Source organism: Vicugna pacos, chromosome X, assembly GCF_048564905.1.
Source record: "Vicugna pacos chromosome X, VicPac4, whole genome shotgun sequence".
NCBI classification, from domain to species: domain Eukaryota; kingdom Metazoa; phylum Chordata; class Mammalia; order Artiodactyla; family Camelidae; genus Vicugna; species Vicugna pacos.
The window spans coordinates 73,689,249-73,712,145 of record NC_133023.1 but is presented as its reverse complement, the minus strand read 5'-3'; the positions used below and the strand labels follow the sequence as shown (position 1 = coordinate 73,712,145).

Genomic DNA, 22,897 nt, shown 5'->3' with positions numbered 1-22,897 from the left:
GTATACAGTTCCTAAAAAATAGTAGCCTTCTAGTATATTCAACTTGGCTTGCCCTCATTTTCTGAAAAATCTAGAAACATACCTACTCTTAAAAGTTACACATTTAGTAAGTCTTTCGGAACATACGAATGCTTTCTAAAGAAAGCATAATGTTTTCATTGCTGAGGTAACTTCGACCTCCTTCAAAACTGCAAGGACTTTCTTTTCGATTGGAACAGTTAAAAACCAAAACAAACACTAACAACTTAACAACATGGTTTTATCTTCATTTACAAACAAACCTCTGTGAAAGAACATGTCCTCATAAGAGTAGCTTTACTGGTTGTGAAATTAAACTGAGTTACCCCATATCGACACCTTCATGTTACAAGTGAAGAAAATGAAGAACTTTATTGACTTGTCTTAGATCATAGAGCCTATTAATAGCAAAACCATGACTGGAATCCAGCAATCAAGCCTCAGTCCCCACAGACCTCCTACATCATCAACAACTGACATAAATATCACCAATTAGTGGTTATAAGTTTTTTGCTTATTCTCCTTTCACGCAGGAATATCGGATGAAAGTTAAATTTAATTAACATATCATCAATGTGTATATACATAAGTGAAAGCTATATCAGTGCAGATTTTTTAAAACATTATTTATTATGGATTTCATCAGGAAGGGCAACTTCAGATAATAAAAACATTGGAGATGTCGAAAAATATACTACCTTTCTGCTTCCCATATACCAATAAATTAAAAAGTCACTTGTTCAGATGCAGAGCCCCGTCATACTGCAATTCATGACTACGGCTTAGACCCAGCAGTGAAGCACAGATCTGTAAACATCCACTTCAAAGCACGGAGCAACTGTCAGCTGATACTTGGCCTGACACAAAATACAAGTATTAGGAAGCACCTGGAAAAAAATGGAGCCATTCAACTTTCATTTGGGAATCACAGTTCTTGGTTAGCCTCACTTGCTTCCTCGCCTAACACGAATGAAGTGATCAGCCATTTTAAGACTGCTTCTCATGGGGTCCAGAATATGTTACCCCAAAATATGGCACCCTCGCATATTGAATATTTTAAGCTGAAGGAATCTAAGAAAAAGGCAGAAGCAAAAAGGTCACTCTGACCTCATTCCTCCCTGCCCCACCCTGCTTCCTCCTGAAAGCAGGTGATAAATCTCCCACGTGAAAAGTCTCTATCCTGGCTGTACCAGGAGGAGGGAAGGCATTCTTATTATGGGAGACAGGGAATTGAGGGTGCAGACGGCTCCCTAATTAAACCTCGTTAAACTAACCCTTATCTCCCTGGTTACTTCTTCACCATTTACTACCCCTAGCCCAAAACCCTTTGTCTTGTCAATTCCTCACAAATGTGTTCTTTGTCTAAAAGGTATAAAAGCTTGCAACAAGTACCTACTGTATAGCACAGGGAGCTATATTCAATTTCTTGTAATAACATATAATGGAAAAGAATCTGAAAAGAAAACATACTTATGTATGTATATGGATAACTGAATCACTTTGCTGTACACCTGAAACTAGCATTGTAAATCAACTACACTTCAGTAAAACATTTTTTTAAAAAGGTTGCAGCTTTGGTCACTTCTTTGGGTCTTCATTCTCTTGTGAAGGCTCCTATACATAACTGTAAAAATTCAGTAAAATGCATAGGCTTCTCTCCTGTTAATCTATCTTCATCAGTTTTATTTTCAGACCCAGTCACGGACCAAAAGAGGGTCGAGTTAAACTTTTTCAACCCCTACACTGCCTGCTAACTTCCTTAATCCCTCTGTGCTCTGCCTTACTTTGGCTATACTGAATTTTTAAGAAACCCAGTGAATGCTTTTTCCTAGGTCAATCAGTTCCTCTGTCAATTCATGTCTCTAAATGGAGTGAGACCTGAACTACATAGGATATTGACAATGGAAATGTAAAAACTACTCAAGAGATACTGCAAATAAGAAAATGGGCAAATGTGATGAACAAGGAGTGTCCAAAATGACTCCAAATCATACCCACAGGGTTTAGAGCTACAACCTTGAATGGACAAGTGCTCTAATTAGATCATGCTTATCTATGGCTCCATGGTATATGTCTAGCCTGGTGCTTGTATCTCCACAGTACTATTTACTTATTCATATTTTTCTAGCATCCCTCCTATCAATATGTTTCAGAAATTTCCAGCCACACACTTGAAAAATCAATATGCACGTACGATTTGTTCTTATCCCCCCCAAATTAACTCCTCTATTGCTATCTCTTCTCAACTTTTATTACCCCAATTTTCTTAGATCACTTGAAAAAGCTGAGAAATGCATTAAGGTGAATGTTGGCATCAAATTATTGTCATCAGCAAACTAAGACATGTGACTTCAACATGTAAAATCATTATTCTAATTTATAAACAATACAAAATAGCAGCAGAAACCAAAATTAATGAAAAACTCACATAATAACAACTCAGCACAGTGGATTCTGCATTCTGTTCCGGGGAGAAAGTGATGATGAGGAAAGAAACTGACACAGAAGTTTTTTTCAAGGTACAAAATACATCATAAGGTCAAAGACTATCCCCAAGGAAACGTCCCATACCACTCACAATTAAAATATTTTGGCATTTTAATTTATGCTTATAATGCTGACCTCACCAACACTACGAAATTCTTAGGCATTTTCTATATCAAAGAAAAATGCTTAATGTAGTTTCAGTGTTGGATTCATTTCAGGGTATTCTTATTCTTTGACAAATGCTAATTCACATATGGAAATCTATGATAACCCAGTTTTTTAAAAAACCCATTTAACACTCCAGTTTAGCACTTGTTTTTCAGTACTTTTTGATGAATGAATGCTGAAGCTACTCATTTAAGAAATGATCTCCAGGAAACTCTCTTGGAAGCTGGCATCAAGGGTGGTATGACAGCCTTGCCCCATAAAAACCTAGAGCAATACTCAGCACTCGGCAGTATCCTCCAAAATAGGCAGAATTAGATCCAATCTGCATATTTTCAGTAACAATGGATGCTGCATAACAGACCTAAGAAACAGGAGTGGTTTGATTCTGGGCATATGAAGGCTTAAGATTCATATTGACAGGGCAGACTACTAAACTATCTCACCTGAAGCTGACTGCGTTTTTCAAAGTACACTACAATGTGACACTGCCTCCTATGTTCTCCCTTCATGGATTCCATCTCAGCAGAAGATTTTCAGGTTTCAACTGCCTGATGTGAGAGGCTATACACCTAGAGCTTTGCTAACCAGGTGGGAAATCTCCCCAAATTAGCTGTCCATTATCTGACACCAGTCGAACAGCTGGGGTCATAGAGCAAACACTGTTATCTAGTGCACACGGATCTTCTTGCAATCGACCACACAGGATACCTGTGCTCCGGGTGCTAGCTGGCATCTTAATTGTGAACTGTCAGCTATCTACCTCCCATCAAAAGTCCAGCTGAGATGATAGATATTCCAGAGGGAAGAGCCTCAGGGATATTTCTCAAGTACACCTAGGTAGCAGCTTAGATTAGGAGGGTGCTGTATTCCAGTACTATTACCCCGGGTCTTCGTAGAAACATCATGGCCTTGATTTTTTTTTTTTTTTAACTCAAGGCCCCATGTAGGAAATGGACATTCACAGAAATCCTCTGTACTTTATGGAAAACTATCAAAGACTCACTCTACTGTGTTGTTCAATATTCCTCATTTAAAGAACCCCAAAGTAAAATTCTTTGAGTTTAGAATTAGAAGGGATGTCCTTCCCTGAGACGTAAATGTGCTGTCATTCATCAGAAAACAGCTGTATCTGTCAGTACTCTCCTTTTTTCCCCCCTTGGCTACAGAGAAAATTGAAACTATTTTATACTCAAATCATGACCTGGCATTGTCCTAGGCTTTCTGAAAAGTACCATTTTCCCTCAGTGTTTACTTGGAGCTTGTCTTTTTACCCTCATTTGAATGGTAGTGGAATATCTCCCTGCATCTCTTATTGAAAGCTGCAACTGCTTCAGCAATAATCCTACAATAATAAGAATATAAAACTCTAGTATGTGTCCAACATGTTTAAATTGATTCCTATAAGTAGAAATAAAAATATTTCAAATAATGCATATTTATAAGGATTTTCTTCCCAAGGCTAATTTCGAATATCCAGAAAATGCAACAAAGAGCATATAAAATGTTTTAAAACAGAAGGAAGTTAGCCTTCTATTAAGAAATCCGTGTTATTATTGTGCCTAGATTCTGCTGAGAGATTTTATACATCTTTATAACTACAGGTCCAGTTACAAGTTTCTAATTATTTTAAACAATTATTATATATACACATGGGTTTTCAAATTTACAATACATAATTTAAATGAGAAAATGCACTGCCTTGATGGAGCTTCATATGTCATGTAGCAAGAAAATAAATGCCATTTTATTGTTTACATTTTCTGTCTTTATATTTTCTTACTGTCTAACATTTTCCCCTATTGAAACAAGACTTCAGAAACTTGAACCAGTACTCGCTGTTCCTGTTTTTCTTTTTAGAAGTAATACAGGACACACAGATCTACTTTGCATGTATTATGAGATATAATACTGGATCTGCCTTAAGTTAAAATTGTGTTTTGAAGCTAATATTATACAATTAAAACTTCAATGTCACTGAATATTAATGGTTCCAACTTAGCTAAATGAACTAATATGGTTGCCGTTAATGCAAACTGTTGACCAAGATTTTAACAGAAGCAGAAAATTTGACATAACTGCACTGAATTTACTGTACTCTCTTCTATGTAAAAATGTATGAGGGTCTTCTAAAATGACCTTTGCATTTGAAAGGCAAAGCAAACAAATTAAATACACAACCCTGCTTTCGTAATACTGCACATAATGCTGCCTTCTGAGATGTGCTCACAATTTTAAGTCCTGTTCACATTTCTGCCTCATAAAAAATTGTCCTCATTATTCTGTTTTTCATAGGTAGCCCAATGCAAAATGTTCGAAGAGTATTGATCTGCACCTACAGTTATATTAACTTTCTAAGCAGTGTCGGCTGCTCTGCCAAGCTTTTAATAAGTTTAATACAGGCTGTTCAAATAGTTATTAACACCAATAACTCAGAAAGTACTTTCCATTCCTAATTTGTATTACTGTCAAGAGTTAGCTATTCTCATTATGATGATATTACAATGCATTATTTGTTAATATGCTAGAAAAATATGTTTCAATCTAAAGGGAAGTTAGAAAATATCAAGTAAAGACAAGTATGCCAAAGGAAATGCAAATAACTACAAATACAGAAACTCTAAGAGATGTTTTATCTGTTTTCACCTGCTTGGAAACACTGGCAGAGGAAGCTATCACCACAGAAAGAGAGTACACGCACTACGCCACGAGTTTGGCTGATAACAATGATTCCAAGCAAAACAGGAAAAAAAAAAGTTTCCTAGTGGGGTGATACACCCTTCGAGCTGTAAGGCAATTTCAGCAACAACTCTGAAAGAACCCTACACAGTCCTAACTCTCACACTATTCTTCAGACCAGTATTTGTTGTTTTTGTCATGTTTTGAGAAAGCTTAGTGACAATGATTTATTGCTACACATTTCTTTGGGTCTTCATGAAATGTACTGCCAAACACCTACACATCCTGTAATGGGTTGGCTGGGAATAAAATTGTCCAAACTCATTGGTCATTTCTCAGCAGGCACTGCTTTCTTTCATAAACTTTAGTAAAGGAATATGAACAAAAAACTGTAAATAACAGTTCTCATTCTGAAACACACAGACCACAGTATGTGCAAAGCCTAACACAAATTGTGATGGCAGATTGGGATGTATTTTATAGTCAAAACTCATGGATGTTTAGGGTGTTAAATAGAGTTGTAAACATTCAATTTCATTAACTCACCATACAACCATAAAAAGACCATTGTGGAAAGCATGCTACATTTGCTGTAGTTGATGAAAATGGTTCAAATCAAACCAATAGGTTTCATTCCTGTGTGGAGTAAGTTAGCTTCATTCTTTTTCTCTGATTACGTCTAAAAATGCAAGGCCACAAAATAGAGCCGGATTAATGCAAATTCATTCTCACTGCTGGAGAAGAATAGCTTGTTATTGATGGTGGGTCAACACCCACATCAAATCACACATTATTGTATATAAATTACACCGGACCTGCCATCATGAACAAACAAGAGGGCAAGAGGGTCCCTTCCCCAGAGTCTAAAATCTAAATCAGAAAAGCAGGCGTACATGCATAAAACTATTATAGAGCATAAACAGGTGCGGGTGAATGTATACAGTACAAAATAAATGTTGATGATGTATAGTAAGGGAGTGATTTGGGATATGGCCAGTTAATGATGGTTTATAGAAGGGATTTTTAAATATTTGTCATTAGCAGAATATCATATAATGAAATGACTTTCTGATTGCCTTTATCTTCTGAGTGATTAAATACTACATAAATTTGAAATCCATGACTTTAACATTCTGAAGTGACTGTGCTTTGAGAATGTTTAGTAAAGCTATTAGTGTGTGTATGTGTGTTTATATATTTATTTATTATTTTACTAGGGGCAGAACAAAAAGAAACCAGTTAAAACTGTGGTACGGAAGGAAATCAGCCACGGGAGGGCAAATGACAGGATTCTAATGAATATCAGCTTTCAAAAAGAGTTATGTAATATAGGCATAGAAACTGCTTCCTTCAATATTTTGAAGGAAACTATAAGTACCTGTCTGGAGGTAGTTAAATATATTTACAAATGCAAGAAAATAATGGAATGCTAGGAAATCTTTTAGTCTTATGGAGGAACATTTTTCTCACTTCACAATCATCTCTAAGCACTAATCTAATTCCACTAGCAAAAGTTGTAGGACTGGAAATAAGCAAAACAAAACATAGATTCTTAGAGCCAGAAGGCTCCGGCCTCATTTACATGTGGAAAAACTGAGGCCCAAAGAGCTCATGAAGGTCACAGACAGTGAGAAATCGAGGACTGGAAAACAGATCTCATGACTGGCATTCTAGTGGTACTCTATCATATACCGTGCTCTCTCTCATAATTTAATAGCCAGAAAAAAATTCTTTATAAGGAGAACAAGGATAATATTTAATTTCATTAAGGGTAGTTCTACACAAGGAAAGTTCTAGAAGTAGTACATAATTCTACTGTTTTTGAATATTCTGAACTAGTTAATGCTTTTACCTAGACAGAATTTAGCTTAATTTTGTTATCTCAACAGTTTGAAGGGTAATTTTCCTTTGCATGATTGTGGTGGGTTGAAGAGAATCCATCCAGCAGCTTAGAATACGAGAATACAATCTTACTTGGAAATAGGGTCTTTGTAGATGTAGTTAAGGTAAAGATGGATAGAACATCATACTGGATTAGGGTGGGTCTTAAATCCAATTAGAGTTTCTTTTTTTTTTTTCTTTGAGCATTTACTTTTTGTTAATTTTTAAATACATTTAGAAAGTTGATTAGTAAATTAGCTAGTTTCATCACATTAACTTTAGCTATAGTAATTTACCTCCAGGCATAAATCATTATTATTTTTATTTACCTTTTTTTATTAGGTAGATACCTCCTACTAAAATTAATTTTCATTAATTTAAGTGAATAATTCAGTCTTACCTTTTACTATCCAGTCTTTTTTATCATAATTTTTTTGCATTTAAATTTTTTATACAATTTTTAAAGGTTACTTTCCATTTACAGTTATTACAAAATATTGGTTATATTCCCCATGTTGTACGATACATCCTTGAATCTATCTTGTACCCAACATTTTATACCTCCCTCTCCCCCACCCCTATGTTGCCCACCTTCCACCCCCCAGTAATTACTAGTTTGTTTTCTACATCTGTGAGTCTGGAAGGCATTGTGCGAAATAAGTTGGACAGAGAAAGACAAACACTGTATGATATCACTTATATGTGGAATCTAAAAAAATACAACAAACTAGTGAATACAGAGTATTCTAAGAAAGAGAAGGTCACATGACAAGGAGGCAGAGATTGGAGTTATGCTGCCATGAGCCAAGGAATGTGAGATGATGAGGAAGTGAAAATCCCCACCCTAGAGTCTTAGGAGGGACCTCCCTGCCCACACCTTGATATCCCACTTCTAGCCACCTGACTGTGAGACAATACATTTCTATCGATTAAAGTCACCCAGCTTTTGATCACTGTTATGGAATCCTTAGGAAACTAAACCAATGATATTAAATGATTGCTGCTGAATTTCAAGGACTCTTTTATATAAGAAATCAGATACTATGCATTCAAGGTGACTTTTTTCCTCTAAATGCAATTTTTTCTTTGTTTTCTATGTAATTTTCTTATTACTCTCATTCTGGGGTTTGTTCTTATATTGGTTTCCTCCTTTTCTCAATTGCTGTTGTTGTTTCATTGATCTTGTTTGTTTCTTTCCAAATGAAAAATAAATTAGTTGTTTGCTGTGTTGGTTTGATTAATTATTTGTTGGTTAATGGGAGGGAGATTTTAAAGTAGCGGATGGTTATTCCTCCAGCTTCATTCTTTTTTGTCAGCAATGCTTTGGCAATTACGGATCTTTTATGAGATCCATATAAATTTTAAGATTATTTGTTCTAATTCTGTGAAAAATGTCCTGGGTAATTTGATAGGGATCACCTTAAATCTGTAGATTGCTTTAGGTAGTATGGCCATGTTAACAATATTAATTCTTCCAATTCAAGAATATGGGATATCTTTTCATTTCTTTAAGTTATCTTTAATTTCCTTGGTCAATGTTTTGTAGTTCTCTGAATATAAAACTCTCACTACGTTGGTCAGATTTATTTTGAAGTTTTTTTTTTTTTGGATGCAATTTTAAAAGGGATTGTTTCTTTATTTTGCTTTTCTGATATTTCACTGTTAGTGTAAAGAAATGCCACTGATTTCTGTATGTTAATCTTGTATCCTGCTACCTTGCTGAATTCTTGATCCAGTAATCCCATACCTGGGCATACATCCAGAGGGAACCTTAATTCAAAAAGACACATGTACCCCAGTATTCACAGTACCACTATTTACAATAGCAAAGACATGGAAACAACCTAAATGTCCACTGACAAATGACTGGATAAAGAAGCTGTGGTATGTTTATACAATAGACTACTACTCAGCTATAACAAATAATAAAATAATGCCATTTGCAGCAACATGGATGAATCTGGAGATTATCATTCTAAGTGAAGTAAACCAGAAAGAGAAAGAAAAATACCATGTGATATCACTTATATGTGGAATCTAAAAAAAAAAAAAAAAGACAGACTTATTTACAAAACAGAAACAGACTTACAGACATAGAAAACAAATTTATGGTTACCAGGAGGGGAAGTGGATGAGAAGGGATAAATTGGAAGTTCAAGATTTATGGATACTAACTGATACATAAAAAAAAACAACAAATTTATACTGCATAGCACTGGGAACTATATTCAATATCTTGTAGTAACATGGTGAAAGAGAATTTGAAAATGAATACATGTATGTTCCTATATAACTGAAGTACTGTGCTGTACACCAGAAATCGATACAACATTGTAAACTGACTATACTTCAATGAAAATATATACATGAAAAAAAAAATAAAGTAGGGGATGGTTAGATAAAATCTTATGGCTGTCGATAGGTTTAAATCTGATGGAAACAGAAAGTGTGGTTTACACAATAGAATGGTTCTTCACATGTCTAAGGAATAAAATATTTTTTCTCATTTGGAAACTCTGTATTAGTAAAGTTAAAACATGATTCTTTCTTATAGGATTTCTAAAATCCTTTTTAAAAAAACAATACTAACATTCACTGTGAGTTCCCAAGAGGGGAAAACACTACACTGTGTTTGAGAATTTTTTTAACCATGTGATGTAAACACATATCCCACCACTACCATTTGATTGGGGGGGGGCAGGTTGAGGAGAGTATCCCTTTATCAGGAAGAAGAATGACTTTCGGTCTAGAGTCAAATGGTAGAAAAAAAGTCCAAGAAGAAACCATTGCTTGGAGGTGGCTTACTAGACTTTGGTAAGAATCCTCAGGACACTCAGAGGAAAAGAAAGGACACTGGTGCTCCTTGATCTTCTCCCCGCTCTCCAAACCCACACATACACACGGGAACACTAGAGGTACTTTGTGGTAGCAGTCTGTTACTTTTTTTCATTCACTCAACTTTTAATTCCACCAGGAATAATGCTATGTGCTGAATACAGAGAATAAATAAAACATAATCCTTGACCTTCAGGAGATAACCACACAATAACTTTCTTTCTACAAACGTATGGTTACCAAAGGGGAAGGGGAAGGAGGGATAAATTAGGAGTTCGGGATTTGCAGATACAAACTACTGTATATAAAACAGATAAACAAGGTGCTACTGTTCATCACTGAAAACTATTCAATACCTTATAATAGCCTGTAATGAAAAAGAATATGAAAAGGAATATATATGTATACATATGTATAACTGAATCACTATGCTGCACAGAAACTAACACAACATTGTAAATCAACTATACTTCAATTTAAAAAATAATGATAACTCTCTTTCTCACCTTATTAAAGTTCCTACACTGGTTGGTACCAGAGAAGCTCACGTCTCCTTCTTAGGGGAGCACTCTCCAGGAACACCTTCTGAGGTGGACAAATTCCAGACCACATCATCTTGTCTTCTTCTCCTTACCAAGGGCAAAACTGACTGGATTAGGGATGGTCACCTGACCAGCGATGTGGCAAGCACTTAAGCGGGCCAGAAGGCTCAGGTGGCCTGTCATGAAAAGCTTTGCCCGAACAGAAACAAATGGGGACCAGAGTCTCTCCATAAAGAATTCAAAATGGGTAATGTAGAGAAAGCCAGGCAGTTAATATCAGAAGCAGCAGCAGACTCATGTAGAGGCCACGTTAACAATGGAACAAATCAGGGAGACAAGCCATGCATTTCTTCCGCTGAAGTGAAGACTCATAACAAAAATAATCAGGTTCTAGGACTACCCTGGGATGTCAAGGGACCTTCCGTGTCAGCCTCCATGAGGCACAGCTATATGGCTGTCCCTAGAATCCTTATGAGATTTCTAGCTCCTTTACTGTATATGTAACATGGTCTTCCTGCTTGTACCAAGTTATTCTTTAAAAATCTACGTCAGGTCTGGCCATTACTCTCCTCAAAACCCTCTAACAGCTTGCCAGCTCACTGAGAGTAAAAGCTGACATCCTTCCAATGGCTCACAATTCTCTGCCTCCAGCCCCACTGGCCTCTGACATTCCTGGAACAGGCCCAGCATTTGCTCTTGCTGTCTCCTGTTTCTAACACTCTTCTTCCTCCAGTGGACAACATAGCTCATTCCCACACTTCCTTGAGATCTCTGCTCACATATCATTAAAGTCAGGGAGGCCTTCACTGACCATAGGATATAAAATAGCAACATTCCCTCCCCAGGACAGATCACAACCTGACATTTTATTTATTTATATATATATATATATATAAAATTTTAATTGTCTGACTTTTCTTACTAGAATGTAGGCTCCATACAGACAGGCCCCATATGGACAAGGGGAATTTGTTATTCCTTTATGGGATATCCATGTGCTGTACAAAAACAAACTACATAATATTAAGTGCTAGTCATTGAACTGCTCCAACTTCAGGTATTACCAAAAAGAAAAAAAAAATTTATCTCTCAATAGTAAAATAAAGTTTTCTTAATTTATCATATAATGCTAAATTGGAATAAATACCATACATTTGAATTACTAGCAGTACCATCCATCATGTACAGAGCAAAGAAGTCCCAAATTTCACTACACAGAGCCATGAGGTCATAGGAAAAAGACTTTTCAACACAATGATATATATTCTTCACATATTACACTTCAAAAAATAAATGCATTGGTTTATAGAAGATGGAGCCTTTCAGATGATTTTTTAATCAGTGAAAATGTAGGCTCAAAGGGTGGTAGAGTGTCATTCAAAATTAATGAGTTATATGGCTAAGTTCTCTACAACTATAATAAAGTTTTGGTTCTTAAACTAGTAGATGAGTACACAGGTGCTTTTATATTCTCTTTTATATTTTTTACTGAAATATTTCAGTGTTTTTTTTTTAATTCAAGTCAGACAAATTTTAATAAAAGACATAAAGTTAAAATATTTAGTATGTGACAAGAATGAAAGGAGGATATTTTTAAAGACTTTCCTTATTATGTACAAAGAAGTAGTTAAGGACCCAGGCTCTGGGTTGGAACCTTAGCTCTGATACTAACCATGTAACATTAAAATGGAGCAAATTACTTAAGCTTTCTGAGCCTCAAGTGCCTCATCTATAAAATGAGAACAATATTAATAGTAATGATAATGATTGCTTGGTTGTATGTGTGTATTTCAAGTTCTTAGAACATTTCCTAAGGGAGAGTAAAATGGTATATATGTAAGTGTTTCTTGCTATGATTTTTTTAATGTTTTTAAAGATGCCTGTAGGGCATCCAGGAAGATATTTGGAGACAGAATCTAAATTTCAAGAGAAATGTCTGAGCTAGAAATATAAATCTAGGCATCACAGAGACACATACACACACTCTCTCTTAGAACAGTGCTTAGCAGATAATAAGTACTATATAAATGTTAAAACATTAACTATTTTTATTTTAATAAATATTTCAGAAGTCAATTGAATTTAAGCTTATTAAAATGAAAGTTAAAACTTAAATGCACATAGTAGGTACTCACTAAACTTTTAATGACTGAAAATAATTCTCAGTGTTTACCGTTTTTGATGTGTCATTATAAAAAGTTAATGAAAATTGTAAAAATACAATTTGTATTTCTCAGATTACAATTAAAATCTAAATCAATTTTTTTTAATGGAGGTACTGGGGATTGAACTCAGGACCTCACTCATGCTAAGCCTGCACTCTGAGCACCACTGAGCTTTACCTTCCCCCCTAAATCTAAATTTAGTAGGTAAAATAAAACAGTTACTAACAATTATGACAATAATACTAGCTTTGACTTGAAAACATTTTCAAATTTATTTATTCGGCTCATTTAGAATCAACTTCAACATAAATGCACACATTTCTTATGCCCATGAGCCATAGGAAAACAACCCCTAGTGAATTATAACCATCAATTATGTTCTTCAGATTCTTCAGACTGAAATGTTCCTGCCCAAAACAGTCTACTGTATTTCCCCAAGATTTCTAACTTATTCTCAAAGGTTTGGCTCAGATACAAGGCAAGACTGAAGAGGAATGGGAGTACTGACCAAGTTTATTCACCAGCTAAACAAAATTGAAAAAGAAGTATGCGTGCCAGGTGGATGGCTTAAACTGAATTTTAAAAATCTGCTACCCCTAACATGCACTAAATATGCATGTACGAGACAATCTTAGCAATTCTTTTCTGCCTAAAAATGTTTGTTGATTTCCATTCACATTGTAGCTAGGCATGCTTACTATTCTTCCATTGCAGTCCCTTACCTGCAGCAGAATCCCACTAAAGCGAAAGAATGAGGGGGAGGGGGAAGGGTGCTGGGTAATTAACAAACCTAAAAAGAACCCCAAAAAACTAAGACAGAGGACAGTTCCCCTCAAAGGATGGTGAAAGGAGCGAGGGTAGTCCCTGGCCTTAAATTCAGGTGGATGTACTGCAAAATATCAGTTTCCGGGCACAGAGGCAGCCAAAAAGGGCTTTTTTTTTCTTTTTCTTTTTTTTTTTCTTTTTGTCTTTTTCTTTTTGGTTGCTGTTTTCCTAGCTCTGAAGGAATATTCCTAGAACGAGGGGAAAAGTGGCTACCCATCCAAAGGCCAGGTGAATCAATTCTGACAACTAGGAGAACGATCTACAAGTCATAATATCAGATGTTAATCTCCGGATTTGTGCATTTGTGTAAGTGATACCACTAAAGAACATTATGTCTCTTAGATTATTTCTTTCTGTTCTGAGATTCTGAGGAAGAAATATGCCCCTGATCTCTCTCTCTCAGTATGATTTTCCCCAGGGCAGGCAACCTTTTCAACAAAGAGTGGTTCAGAATTTCCTATGTTTATGAAGACTAGAAAGTCGAAAGATGTCTGATAATTTAAACAAGTTTATAGTATGTTAAAACCATTTGTGGTTTTCAAAAAGAGTGTCGTGATTTCTTGAATTTTGAAGGGAAGAAAATTTAAGTTTATGCCTCAGAATCTTAAGGAAGAATTGGTGGTAAGTTTTTGTAACAAGTGGCATAAGAGACGCCGTGTTCTGACAGTATGGATTGCTGGCTATGGTGCACTTAAGAAATTTTCTGTTTTTGCACCTTTTTTGTGATTAAACAATTAATGCTTTTCTCTTCTACCTGTCTGAATGAATATATATATATTCTTTCCAGTAATGTAACAAAAGTAGTAATTTGAAAGATACCATCTTTAGTGTATGTACAATTAAATGCTTACTTTACTCAATTATTTAAAGAGCCTCACATAATTAATATAACCTATACTAAAATGTATTGTTACAACTCAGATATAACCTATGTTACTGATAATCATATAGAGAAGAGAAAAAAATTATTCCGGATAATTAACATTAATATTCAAAAAAAAATGCTTTTCAAATGAATTTAGAAAAAAATCACACAGGAAAGTCAAAATTTTGCAAGTATTTTAATAAAAGGTTTGAATAAATTTGGTTAAACTTGCTAAGCTTAATAATACTCCTATAATTACTTTTTATTTGTCTAACCTATAAGAATAAAATCTTCTTATACATAAAACAGAGCACTTAGTACTGCAGATAATACATTAGAAATAAAACAAAGTCTGGTATCTGTGTACCATGCAAGTATAAGAGATTGTAATTTAATCCAAATAGCACATTGTATTTGACACAATAATTAAACTAATGACATTTTAAGAAAAAAGTAGTCAAGGTGACCCTGCCATTTAAACACAGTGTAACTGTATCTTTTAAAAAACATAAAACTAAGGTAATAAGAGCAAATCCTTCAGTAAACACTTCAACTGAGTACCTGACTTCATAAATTGCTATCTTTAGCACATATGAATTAATCAATCACTATATTTAGCAAGAGATAACAATATGACTAGAATAAGCTAAATCCAAACAGAAAATAAGTCTAATGTAAAAACAGTATTTTTTTTTTGTATCTTAACTGGCTCCTTGACTGAATCTGTTTTCTCCTAGTATGCAGATATTTCAGAAAAAGAAGCTCCCATGCACCTAAGTAATAATTTTTCAATTTTTTTCTGTACCTTTTCTCCCCCAAATTCGTCCGTCAAGGAGTGTTTTCGTTTGCTTGCATGTAAATCCTACAAAAAGGCCAGTGAATTTATCCATTGCCAATTCCTTCTGAGTTTCAAATACAGACAGTTAGAAAAACAGGAAAGTCCAATGCAACTGTAAAAGCAGTGAGGTTCCAAAGGATGTCAGTTTCGATCTTTTGCTTAAGAAAACTACTTGCTAAAAGTCAAACAGTCAAACTCAGTCACAACAAAAGGCAAGGGTCTTCGAAAAATGAAAAAACGTTTCGCTGCTTCAGTTAGCAGATTTAAAATGCTCTCCATCCACGGTGGGGTAGATGTGGCCCTCGGTGGTCAGGTAATTAATGGTTTGCTTGATGGTCCCAATACTCAGGTTGGGAAGCTCCTCCAGGAGCTCACCAATGCTCTTGCCTTCCTCTCGCGGACACTCTTGAATCAAACGCAGCACCTCCTTCCAGAGGAAGTCGGGGTGGCACTCATTGTGCTTCTGGGCTTCATCCATGTCGAATGGAGCAACAGGGGTGCTCTGCCCAGAGGCCGCTTGGAGAGCTTTATCCAGCATCATGTGTGCGTTGACCGTTTCTAGAATGTGTGTGGTGAATTCGTTCATATCCTCCAGGACGCGGATTTTCAACACCTCAAGGCTCTTCACCTCCGCAGAACATCTGAGGATACCGAACACTTTGGCATAGACCCCCACTGGAAGCAGAGTCACCCCCTGCTTTGCTTTATCTCTGCCGATCCTCTGGCGAACCTCAATAGGCTTGGCGGTCATATCATCAATCTTGTAACGAACGCAGTTTGCAGCTTTCTCTGCCTGTCTGATTATTCCCACGATGGAGACCTGGGAAATCTCGATTCCTCTAATCTTGAAGACATTATCAAACAGAGTGGAGGTGAGCAGCTGGCTTACACAACAAGGTACAATATCCTGGATTCGTACCCTGGATCGTGTGGACTTAATAGCAAGAGCTACTCTGCCCAGAGGCGGTGGGTCACTGCCTCCACTGGCTCCACCCACGGCAGAGATGCTGCCATAGCTCCCAGACCCATCCTTACTCATTTTGAGGATAGCTCAAGCAGGTGAGGTGGTGACGTTCAGCTCCAGTCAGCGAGTTCGGCCGCCGAGCTCCGACCTCCGACCTCCAGCGTGGGCTACCACGGAATGCTGGGCTTGTGACGCAACAAGTAGCCCCTGGCAACCGTGGAGCCAATCAGCTGCCAGGATGCAGCTGCCTCTACCCAATCAGGACCTGCCAGCTTCTCGCCTGGTCCCAGAATTCTTCGGAGACATCCGGTAGCTACTCGGCTACATTTTAAAAGACCCGTATGTAATTTCAAAACTTTCCCGCTATCTTTATAAAAACCCTTTTTACTAGGTTTGCCCATACTTCATTCCTAAATGTCACGACTTCTATAGTCACTTCTTAAAGACTCATGTATTCATTTATTTCCCTTCAACAGAAATTTTCGGAGCAATAAATTTACTATAACTTGTGGGCAGCGGCAGCGGCAGCGGTGTGTGGCGGGGGTGGCGCGTGACGGGAGGAGGGGAGCGGGGAACGAACCACCATGGTTACTGTTCCCAGAAAACTCACATCCTTGTTCAAATCATTAAAACCAGAATAATTCTGGAAAAAATAGAAAGACAGCCACCTCTGAATAATTATCATATTCAAATGCAAGTCATATATCTTGCAGCTACCTTTTTAAATTTTATTGTAGAATTACACTCTCCCAGTTATTCTGCCAAATGCATCATAGGTAAAAATAAGTAGCATATTTCAATTTATACATAAATCCAAATGAAACAACTGAGCTCTAAAATTATTTTCAAGGCTCTGTGGATAGATCAGGGAAGTACAAGACGTGGGCCCTATCACGTATTAGGAAAACCAAGAATAAAATCAAAATACGGTTTCTATATATTCTTATCCAGTAATTTCCAAACTTAAGAGTTCGGTAATTGTGTAACTAGATCCCAGAATAGTTTCATATTACACTGAAAATCTCCTTTTCATTATAAAAACATTTCATTTGGGGTGTAATTAATTTAAAGGCTTTTTATGGTTAATAAAATATCAGTCATTGGAATCCACTATTGGCAAGAACTTCTTCCCTAAAAATCCTTTGTCCCTAGGTAATAGCTAAGTGTGTAAAATTTTGAGGAGTTTAATACTTTCTTATTTCCTTTATTGGTTAAGACAAACTAATTTTTGCTATCCGAAATTACAGAAATGTGTGAAGAGTATATCTAAAACTTGTAGAATATATATTTACTTCAAGTTAAAAAGGAATAATACCATAAAGCCATTATACTTAATTCATTTTACAAATAAATATAGAACGGTCACTGAGTACTGATTTTCATGTAAATGTGGATATTTAACTTCTGGATCCATATTTTATAATAATCAAAGAGGATTTAACCATCCAGGGGATATCTGTATTCTTAAAATTGTATATTATTAAAGATCAGATTAACTATATTTTTAAAAGTATACAACCTCATAATTAGACATTGTTTTATTAGCTAACATCAGACTTCTGTCAGGAAATCTTGAGGTTAAAATGACATAGCTGATTATATTCCCAACAATTATATACAGTACAGATTATATGAATCATATACTGAAACAACAAGAACCACCTACCTGACAGGATTGCTGGTTAAAGAAACCCTGAGAGATTCTAGGCAGTTAAGAAGTTTCTCATCTGAAATACCAGATCGTAATTCATGCACGTATTCTTGTGAAGACAGGGTGCATTCATGTTTGCTGTTTTTCAGCCCTCCCTGTTAAAAAAAAAAAAGATACTATTTTAGACAAACAACAAGGCTTTTTTAATATAAAATCACACATAGAATATGTAAAATTTTATTGTATAAAAATGTGTACAGAATGCTGGTCGCTTAAAAATTCTTGGTCATAGAAATGATGTGCTAAAATCATGTAGTATGTATCTCAACACTCTCCTCAGTCTCATTTAAAAGAAAATTACACAGATGATGCACATGTCCTGAATAGAATATGGACTTGAGTGGCATAAAGTGGCATTATCACTGATGGGGATGCTTAAATTTACAATCCCAGACATTAGGATTAACATTAGCAGGTCCTCCTTAACCCACAGGCTGAACATTTAGAAATCGTCTTATTAATTTTCCCAGTTAAAATATTTATATTCTGTTCTGCAAAATACAGTGAACAGAATTTAATGCAAAACATTATACATAACTCAAATCTTTTGAAATATATCAGTATCAGCCTATCTGAAAAACAAGGGAAAATGGTTATTAAAATATACAAGACTATAGTCTCCAATTACCATATTAGTTAACAAATTACTCTAAAGCATTCACCAATTTCCAGCTACTCCATCCTGACTGCTACTCCCAGGCTGTAGATTGATCTTTAAAAGTCCTTAAATGCATTTATCTGATAGCGACTAGTTTTTAGCTTAATTTCCAACATACATGGGGTTATTTCTAGAACTCATTATCTCATCACAGCTCCTTACCTTCATCACCTTGCCATAACTATGTAAGCAGTTTGGGGAGAAGCCTGGGAGAAAAACATCATCAACACAGTCACTGTACTAATAACTCAAAGTTTCACATTCTAGAAATACATACTTATAACTGTCCCTTTTCTATATTACAAACATATCCTCCTGAATTAAAACTCTAGCCTGAGTCCCATTTTGTAAATGCATATGAATTACACTCAGTTTCTGCTAATTTGATAAAAGTCGTATCATTAGAGGATATAGAGTTTAAAAAAAAACAATATGTTAATAATGAGAAATAGATTCCCTAGGGTTTCACACTATTTGGCTTTTTATTGCGAATGCCTTCTGAATATGGAAATTGTCAACCATTCTTAATGTATAAATTTTTTAAAATTCCATTAAATAGTAAATGTTTAAAGTCTGATAACATCTTATGTACGAGAACTCTATTCCCTTATACCACTGTGGCACCATCACTATTACAGCACTTAAGACATTGGTGCAGAGGTCATTATTTGTGTCTCTCTCTTCTAGACTTGGAGCTCCATGCATGCCAAGTATCTACCGAGGTGACTGAGTGTAGTGAGCCTCAACTGAAGTGTGATGTGGCTGAAATCTGTCTGTAACAATTACAGAACAAGGAATACAATTTCATACTTTTTGTTCCCATATTTTGTGTAATGGCCACTGACTTGATTTTTCTTGCTTTATTAGGATACGGAGTAGATGTTCAAGAAGTCTACTCAATGAATCACCACACAGATGGTGCAGTGAGTAAAGCCATCACCGTGAAATCAGTTCCACATTTCTATAACTTATTTACCTATCTCTTAAGGCTACAGAACCACAAGGAATAATAGCAAGTAAACATTAAAGTATAAAATTTTGCAGGTCTCCTGTCACATATCACTTTCATATGATCCTCAAACTTGTTTTCTAAATTACTAGATGACAAGGCCCTACTGATCCACTCTCAGAGGCTTGTATACAGGGCTCATTTCTGCAGAATGACCTTTATATTTGCTGTTCTACCTGAAAGACTCTTAGCCCTGACCTCTCCATTGCTGGCTCTCATCATTTATGTCTCAGCCCAAGAGTCTGCCCTTCACACTGCAGTTATCATCACAACACCATTTCAAATCTCATTGATACTATTAGCTTTATATAAGTTTATCTGCTTTAGCACTTAACTCATTTACTGTGTCTTCCTCATTAAAACATAAGGCCCAGGATGTGGGAACCTCACCTAGCTTGTTTACTGCTATACCTCCAGATCTCAACACAGTGCTTGGCATATGCTAAGTACTCAATACATATTTCTTGAATGAAAGACGGATATGTGAACGGCGAGTAAGAAATGGGTGAATGACTGATGAGTTTCAACATGTTGAACCTTCCAAATTCAGGTCCAAATCCAGTTTAGCTTTGCTTCTGAATATTATACTTCCGAGAGGTTCCATTACAATTTATTCAGAGATGCTAGTACACAACAGGTAAATTGAGGCAGTATATAGTATGTTGGAGATGGCTCAAACTGCCCCTGGGTATGAATCATGGCCCCCTTACCTTCTAGGTAGTCTTTGAGCAGCTGACTGAACTGCTCTCTATAAACATGTTTGCTCATTCATGATATATGGGTGAAAAACACCTACTCCTCGTATTTATTAGGAGGATTAAGACAATGCATATCAAGTGCCTAAAACAGACGTCTGACACATGTTGTCTCAGACAGAGTAAGGTGCTCAGAAAATGTTACTTCCCTTCTTCTACATGGTTGTGGGTGAGATACTCTATGGAAAAATTATGCCAGCCCATCACCTTGGGACTCACCCCTCCTCCAAGTCTTAGAAACAGGTTTATAATTGAGGATACTCTATGGTTATAAGGAATGGGAGCAAACAACCTAATGGAGTAAGACAGAAAATATGTAACTTTATAGAACAAATGTGTGTTATAACTCAGAAGGACTTTGGGGTTTTCACATAAGTTCATATTTGGAAATTATGAATTATTATACCATGGGAAGGCTGGACTGGTCCTTAAAGATCAGCTCTCCTAATATCCACATTACAGAAATAGAGAATCAAGCTGATTTCCCAAGTTCACATAATTAGTGAAGTTGCGAAATAAAACACTAACATTGTGAGCCTTGGGTTACTGCTTTTTCTACTTAATGTCACTTTGTCTCCATATTGAGTAAAAAATTAAAGCAACAAGCATTTGATTCTGAAATCTCTATTACAATATGTCAAAGTATCTTCAGCATAATCAATATGATGCAGCATAATATTAAAGAAGTCATCTAAAACCAAAACAACGCAATAGATTACACTAATTCTCACTATATTTAACAGGGTTGTAATACAAGAATGGCTTATTATTAACATCCTGTTCTGATACTGAACAAAGGAAACAACTAGATAATGGATGGATAATAATGGAAATTTTAATTAGCTGCTCTGTATGAGATTAATGAAAATTACCACTGTGCCCATTTGATCTTTAAAAAATAATGCAGACGAAGTTAGCAATTAGCATACATCATGCTATTTCAAAGCTAGGTGAACAAAAAGCTTTCCTAATTTGAAACCATTCCTTAATTTGAAAATCATTAGGATGAAGATACTTGTCAGTGTGACTATGTTTGTATTATTCTAACACACTACACAAAGAACCAAAAGAAACTTTAGGTCAGTTTAATAATCACAATCCCCCTACTCTGATATGAAATGTTAGTATCAAAACCAGATGTGCAATATTCTAAAAAGAACACTTTAAATTTGCAGTGGAGATACCATTTCTGATTTTAAATTGAGTTGGTCTTAGCATGACCTGTCATTCTTTAATGTAAATACAGATTTACTTATAAAGTGAAGAAAGGATTCATAGTTCTAAGCTATAAAGGTATTTTGCTGCAGACACTGGGAAAAACTGTTGATTGTACACAGGTCTTTTCAACTACAGTGTGCACACAAATAGTAATTACTATCAGTGGTGTCATTTTCAAGTAGGAAGGACAATATTATTGTCATGAAAGCAGTAATATCATTACCGCTATTGATTATGACTTATAAACCCTAACATAGTCAGGTTTCTTTGGCTACTTTAATCAAGTGAGTTTCTTATCTTTCATTGCAGTTCTCTGAGAAAGCAATGTTATAGATTAACAAATTTGGAATTATATCTATAAAGGTTCACAGTGTTGTTCTTGAGAGACTCCCATAAGTTTAAAAGCATAAGAAATCAAAAAGCCATTTTCCTCATCATCAGTTCCTTGAGTTCCAGTAGAAAAAGGAGATTTAAAAAAGGACCTAATCCAAGTCGATCTACCTATTTACTCTAAGAGTGATGTATTTGGTGGGCTATCTGAAGCTGAATATATTGCTAAACCTTTAGATGACTTCTCTCAGCTATATAAGAAAAATATCTCATAAAGGGAGATTAGCATTAAATAATTAATTCATTCCCCAAGTATAAAAGGTACTTTAAAACATATTACATTAAAGCAACATTTTGAATAATTTTTATGCTATTTGCACTGAAAGGTGTTTTAATTGCATGAGAAATATAGTGTGAAAGATACTATATATTATCAACTCAGGGTCTGTAAGATAAAAACTATACAGAACATTAGTATCATGAGATGAATTCACATAGTGTCATTTCCCACCACAGGACACATAGTTTATAATTAAGACCTTTTCAGAGGCTGAAAAAGTAATGTGAAAAATAAGAGAACATATCCTAACTTCAAGTGGAATAACTCTGCATTTTAGGGGTCCCAGAAGGAGAAGAGAGAAAGGCCCAGAATAATTATTTGAAGAAATAATAGCTAAAAATTTCCTGAATCTGAGGAAGGAAACAGATACCCAGGTCCAGGAAGCCCAAAGGGTTCCAAATAATATGAACCCAAAGAGAAACAAATTGAGAAACATTATAATTAAAATGGTAAAAGTAAAGGAAAAAGAGCAAATCTTAAAAAGCATAAAGAGAAAAGCAACTTATTATGTACAAAGGAAACCCTATAAGGCTAATAGCAGATTTTTTTTACAGAAATTTTACAGGCCAGAAGGGAGTGGCATGTCATATTCATAATGGTGAAAGAAGAAAA

The 22,897-nt window shown here is 35.6% G+C and overlaps 2 protein-coding genes across 6 annotated transcripts in view; both read right to left on the bottom strand.

Annotated features, from left to right (window-relative positions):
- Positions 1-22,897, bottom strand: part of DIAPH2 (diaphanous related formin 2) — a 784,101-nt gene that overhangs the window by 586,510 nt on the left and 174,694 nt on the right. For all 5 annotated transcript variants that reach the window (XM_072956799.1, XM_072956800.1, XM_072956797.1 and 2 more), the window contains one exon: positions 17,931-18,070. In XM_072956799.1, coding sequence (XP_072812900.1) covers positions 17,931-18,070 — 140 coding nt within the window. The remainder of the gene's footprint in view (positions 1-17,930; positions 18,071-22,897) is intronic.
- RPA4 (replication protein A4) lies at positions 14,657-16,881 on the bottom strand. The gene has a single exon (XM_006210246.4). It carries the CDS (start codon positions 16,337-16,339, stop codon positions 15,551-15,553), a length of 789 nt encoding a protein of 262 aa, XP_006210308.1. The 5' UTR covers positions 16,340-16,881; the 3' UTR covers positions 14,657-15,550.

What these genes read in the sequence shown, in the direction of transcription:
- RPA4 (XM_006210246.4), bottom strand. Translation starts at nt 16,339, where the DNA reads ATGAGTAAGGATGGGTCTGGGAGCTATGGCAGCATCTCTGCCGTGGGT.